Source organism: Fundulus heteroclitus, chromosome 16 (genome assembly GCF_011125445.2).
Source record: "Fundulus heteroclitus isolate FHET01 chromosome 16, MU-UCD_Fhet_4.1, whole genome shotgun sequence".
Classification (NCBI taxonomy): domain Eukaryota; kingdom Metazoa; phylum Chordata; class Actinopteri; order Cyprinodontiformes; family Fundulidae; genus Fundulus; species Fundulus heteroclitus.
In genome coordinates, this window is record NC_046376.1 from 18139260 (window position 1) to 18145700 (window position 6441).

Genomic DNA, 6441 nt, shown 5'->3' on the forward strand with positions numbered 1-6441 from the left:
GAAGATGATTGGCTGCAATCTTCCATCTCTCCAGGACCTCTACGCCTCCAGGACTCTGTGGCGTGCAGGGAAGATTGTGGCTGATCCCTCGCACCCCAGTCACAGACTATTTCAGACACTTCCCTCTGGCAGGAGGCTGCAGTCCATCAGGACCAAAACCTCACGCCACAAGAACAGTTTTTTCCCATCCGCTACCAGCCTTATCAACAAGGCCAAGAGCCACCCGTGACACTGGACACTGTCTCTCTCCCTCCCCCATTCAGGACCTACACGCTACACCAACGTAGCATCTCCAGACCTTCTGTGTTACATTAACGCACAGTCTACTGTGTATATAGCTTTGTATATATATATATATATATATATATATATATATATATATATATATATATATATATATATATATATATATATATATATATATATATATATATATACGTATACACCATCACCACCAAGTCAAATTCCTTGTAAGTGCAAACCTACTTGGCAATAAACTTGATCCTGATTCTGATTTATTCCAAAGCTAAATTGTATTTTCATCAGTTCTCAAGTAACTTTTCTTTCCCTTATAACTCCTAAAACAAAAGGAATTATAATTACAAGTTTAGAACTTTTTACGTTCTGTCTGTCTCCTGCTTTGTAGGAGTTACACCAGTCATTTTAGTGGGCTCTCTTGTATGGCTATTTTTATTTATTTAGATGTAACAGAAAGACTTAATTTGTGCATTTTTTTGTGTAGAATAGTGCCATCCAGGTGCTTGCTCCATTTGCTTTTGAATTATTTTGCAATAAAATGGTAAAATGTTATGTCACCCTATAGAGTTGTAATGTTGCATGCTATTCTGGGATGTGTTGTACTCTTGAAATGCATAGCATTGAGTCATCGTCATTTTTATGGTTTACTATTGTGGAGGTTATTCAGCCTTCAAAGCAGCAGTCTATACACAGCTACAATTTATATTGCACTTTGTAAATATGTGCATCTGAGGATATATTTAAATATCGGCAATGCTTTTATTTTCAGTATATGAACGAATGACTTTCAACATCTGGAGAAAAAAACTCTTGATTGGCACTTGTGTAATAGACAAGGCTTGCCTCAAATTTCATAATCAGACCAGGCATAAAATAAATTATCCCCACATTAGTAAGGTTAATGAGCTGTCTAAGAAATAAGGGCAGGAAAATCTGCTGGAAATGGATTGCAAAACTTCCCTGACTGCCATTGGTCACATATTACAGGCTCAATTACTTTTGGCTGATTGTCTCAGCGGCCTCTGTGAAAATTAGTCGACTAATTAAGGCACTGATAGCGCTTAAACTTCAAAGTTCTGTAGCTCGGAGATCTGCAGCATGTCAGAGCCATTAAAATAGGAAACCGTGTTATTATTGATTCCTAAGAGCACTGAAGCCCAGCGCACTTTTTAAAAAAACATTAAGCTGAGTGAGTCCTTGGCTGGACTGGTGCCACTGATCAATGCCATGTTGCATCCAAAAAGGGAGAGATTCAAAATCAAAGCTGTCGCTATAGCAACGCCCCTACCCGATTCCACCAATCAATGGAGTCCGCGGGGTTGTGAGAGATGCGCCAGGGGAAAGGCCAGCGTCCTACATAAAGAGTCCAGGACAGGGAGCCGGGCAACACACCAGGCGGCATACTTTCTGCTCACATACGGCCAGGAGGAGAGTGGCGCCGAGAAAGCGAGCAGAGGGGAAAGGACAAAGAAGGAGAGGCAGTGAATGATTGGGAAGAGATGGAGCGCTCATGTGAACACAAGATTCCTTGCTGGGTTTATGTGGGCACTCTGCTCTTCTTCTTCCACTTCTACTCAGTCACAGTCAGCGGAGGTAAGATCACGAATGGGTTCCACGATTTGCTCTCACTTTTACAAAAAAAATCAAATATTAGAAATATCCTGCATTGCAAAGGGATGGGATTTGTTCTATTTCAGTCCCGCTTCCCCCATGCTGTTACTGGGTAGGTGGGGGTACAGCATGAGTGAGCGGCTTGATGGATAATTATTTATGCAGCTCATTCTGTTCTCATCTGTCCGCCTGTAAAGAAAAAAGCCAAGTTAATTTGTCTCCCGGGGTTAAAACAGTAAAAGCCGTACTCTGGAAGCTTTATTTACTTGCTTGGGGGAATCATATTTGACAGAGGCTGCCGCAGGTCACACTACTCAGCTCCTAGATTAGTTTTAATGGGTACCAATAATATTAATGGATGAGCATAAATCAAAATGCATCAGCTTTTTCCTGCTTGAGCGAAAGTAGCACCGCAGCAGCCTTCATCGATAAGTTTGTGTGCGTGGGTGTGCCTATTCTGAAAGGTATATTTCACGTTTTTCTAACAGAAAGTGAAAATAGTTTGTTACATAACAGATGAAACGCACTGTACGCACCCAACATAATGCCTTCAGTCACTTTTCAATGGGGCAGGCTGTCATAAACATTCGACAGTGAACATCCTCACTATGTGCTCATTGTGGTAAATGGAGAAAGGTGGCGGTGAAGTGGTTGGTTCTTGATTAAAGTGGGGAATCGAAAACTCTAAAGGAAGTCAAACAAGCTCCCCCATTTTTTTTTTTTTTTATTAAACACGCAATAGAAGACCAACAAGGCTACTCAAAATGAAACTTGACTGAGTCTTTCATCTGGGATTCTCCAGCGGGCACAGCTTTTCCTTGTGTTCAAGAGCGCCTATAGAGCCAGCCATCTGCAAAGGGGCTGCAACTGCAGGGTCTTTTTTTTTGTTGCTGTGCACCTGGCATTTGAGGGTATTTAAGCCAGCCACCTGGCTTTTTGCTCTGTCTTTCCATTAATTAGGAGCTCGAGAAGAGAAGGATGTGCAAGTCTGATCTTTCCCTGGCAGATACTATCAGTTGCTGCTCAGCTGAAGAGTTAGGATGTAGCTTTTTCAGCTATTGCTGTGTCGGTTCTCAATGTTCAAGGCAAAAAGAACGCACGTAATCTGTTTAAGCAGTGCAAAAGCTTCACCGAAATTTAATATCTCTCACAGCTCCTCTGAAGCAGGAGGCACTGGACAATGGTGCCACAGTGCTGAATCACTCCATGCATTTGGTGCATCGCATGGAGAACCTATTGACCTTGGGGAACAGCAGCGACGTTAGTCTCCGGGTGCAAACCATCAACACAGACGAGGTGAAGGTGATCCAAGCTCACAGTCTGGTCCTCACTCTGCAGAGCGATGTGTTCGAGGAGCTGTTGCTCAGCCGTAACAACAGCGCTCTGGTTTTGATGGAAACTCCAGACTGTGCTGCTGTCTTCGACAAGTTTATCAGGTAAGGATCGCTGTAGTACCCGTTAAGAGGAGAGCCACACCAAACCGATTGGAATTTGTAGAGAATTAAGAGTTTAGCTTTAAAATGTCATGTAGGGCCGTTGTAGAATCAAACAATGTTCTCGTAAAACAGCCAAAAGATATAGGGCTGTTGCTCTGTGCTTTTATGAAAATCTTTCAAATTATGGGACAGAGGCATGAATAAAACTTGATTGTGCAAAGAATTGCACATGACTGATTTACTCATTTGCAAGATAGATTATAACACACAAAGTTTTTTTCACGGCTCAAAATGGAATGTTCTCTATGTCACAAATTTGTTTTCTACAAGATCCGTTTAACACAAGAAACAGCTGTATCCAACTTAACATTTGAGAAAAAAGCTACAGTTTGCTTGTATGTGTTGACTGATATGATTGATAGATCATCCATGCATTGTCACACTGTATGTCTCTGTTACAAAACTCTGCAGTTCAACTTGATTTCACTATTATTTTTGCAGCAAAGATGATTTTAGAGTCGATGTTAAAGCTTGTCAAATTTTAAATCTAGCTTTGGCTTATGACTTCATAAAAACCAGTACTTATTTTAAATCTATTTTGCTCAATAGTATTTTTTTTTTTTATCACATAACAAGGTTTGAACTGGATTTAGTATCTTATATAAGCAATGAGGAGTATCAGCACGGATAGCATTACTGAATGAAAATGTCAGCCTCCGTGTGTTTTCTTTGCAGACCCCAAACCATTAGATTTCCAAAAGACTGCCAACAATTTTAAATCAAGCATGTTGCAGGAGAGATGGAATCAGACTCTTGGAAACTCTGTTCAGCTTCCCGTTATCTGCTAATCTAACACCCGGTTGTACCAGTTGGAAAGAACAATGGACATTTATAAAAGTTTCTTTTGTGCTTCCGCTGAGTTTATTTTTAATCTTTAACACTGGATTATTCAAGTGACGACACATTTTTTCTGTTCACTTTGTGGTTAACAGTTTCAGAAACTGTTGAATTGCAAGTTCAAAACTTATTTTCAGGAAATTAAAGAATAAAAAATCTAGCTCTCTATGCCACCTCCACTACACTGTTTGGGCCCCTACTGCCATATGCATTGGAGAGGTAGAATGTTTCATCCTATTGTGTATTCTAAAATTAAAGTTTCAGTTTGCAGGGTGTAGCTTTTATTTTATGACTCGGATGTGGGAGAAAAAAAAATTGTGTAACAATGCTTTAAAAAAATATATGTTTTTTTCAGATATTTGTACTGTGGTGACATCTCGCTGCGGCTCGACCAGGCCATATCCCTGCACAAGCTGGCCAGCAAGTACCATGTGTGGGGCTTGCAGCAAGGCCTGACCCAGTACATGACTCAACATCTTTCCAGTGATTCGCCCACAGGCCACGTGGTTAGCTGGTACACCTATGCACTGCAAATCGGGGACGCAACCCTGCGGGAGAGCTGTCTGCAGTACCTGTCCTGGAATCTGTCCTCGGTGCTGCAGAGCGGAGAATGGGGATCCATCAGTGAAGACCTGCTCCTGTCCTTGCTCCAGCGCTCCGACCTCATTCTGCAAAGTGAGCTGGAGCTCTACGAGGCTCTGGAGGCCTGGACTAACCAGAACCAGCCGGTCAGCTCAACAGTAGAGACTGCCCTGAAGGCGATCCGGTACGGCATGATCCCCCCTCACCATCTCTTCCGTCTTCAGAGGCACTCTCCCCTCATGGCGAAGTATTACGAGAGCATCCGTGACCTCCTCTATCTCGCGTTCCAGTTTCACTCCGCCTCACCGATTCAACTGGCCAAGTACTTTGACGTCAACTGCAGCATCTTCACTCCCCGCAACTACCTGTCCTCATCTTGGGGCTCTCCTTGGATCATCAACAATCCCACCCGTGATGACCGTAGTTTCAGCTTCCAGACCCAGCTTGGGCCCAGCGGCCACGACTCCAGCAAGCGAGTGACGTGGAATGCCCTGTTCTCCCCTCGCTGGCTCCCACTCAGCGCCAGGTCTACCTACACTGAGCTGGGTGCCATGCAGCCCACGCGCACGGAGGGAGGTCGACCTCGCATCATCGTGACGCCGGCCACCTCCAGCCCCGACTTTGCCGGAGTGAGTTTCCAGAAAGCGGTCATCGTGATGGCAAAGCAGCAAGGAAAAGTGGTTGTCCGCCACGTTTACAACTTCCACCAGAGTACAGAGGAGGCTGGGGATTTCTTGGTGGATGCTGACCTGCAGCGCCGTGCATCTGAGTACCTCATCGACAGCTCCCTCTATCTGCACATTGTGATCAAACCTCTCTACCATAGCCTGCTTGTTGCCAGGAAGTAAAAACAGGTTTTTTTTTTTGTATTTGTGACCTCACCGTTTGTTATCTGCCCACACAATCACATGCACATGTTCCAAAGCACACTCATATCACAGTACGTGTATGTGTCAGCTCCATAACGTTCATGTTTTACTTTATTTTTGTTCATTCTTTTGTCTTCCAGCTGTTTAGCAAAGCGTTAGACAAAAAAAGACTGACAGACAAGCTGTGATTACCATTGTAATGGTAGTAGGTTATTCCTGTATTTCATGTGCAAGAGCAACACAAAATATAAGTTATTGTACTTCTTGAGGTATCTTATTGTGTAATAGTTTCTCCTTCATGTTATAAATCATTGCTAATTATGTTTGAATAGGTCAACAACCACCACTATTATTATCTATTATTTATAGAGTGTGTTTTCTCTGCAGTCAAATATAGATTTGTAGTCATGACACATATTTTGTAAATTATTTTATGCACCACTTTAAAGTTTAGATATCAAATTGTTTTTCAGGATTTTGTTGTGACGTATTAGAAAACTAGAAATGTATGATTGCTGCCTGGACATGTTTTTCCTTTTATGTGTGTTTTTTGTTGACTTAGTTTTTTGCTTTTGTTACATACGTATTTTTTGAGTTTTAAAAAAAATCTCGAACAGTTTGTGATAATGATATTAAAATAGAAATTAAAATATATAGCCTCATAAAAAACAATAACATTTTAGATTCTAGATGTTAAGCTGTCTTTCAAAGTGAGCTTTAGTACGGTCAAATAAATGTTTGACTTCTATTGAATTAAACTATTTTCGTTTTTCTCTTTTGTTAAATAA

The 6441-nt window shown here is 41.8% G+C and overlaps 1 protein-coding gene across 1 annotated transcript; it reads left to right on the forward strand.

Moving 5' to 3' along the window:
- The first annotated feature begins 1585 nt into the window (after window positions 1-1585).
- Window positions 1586-6441, forward strand: btbd17b (BTB (POZ) domain containing 17b). Its single transcript, XM_012870946.3, has 3 exons — window positions 1586-1851; window positions 3023-3305; window positions 4558-6441. The coding sequence occupies exons 1-3, from the start codon at window positions 1758-1760 to the stop codon at window positions 5630-5632; spliced, it is 1452 nt and encodes a 483-aa protein (XP_012726400.2). The 5' UTR covers window positions 1586-1757; the 3' UTR covers window positions 5633-6441.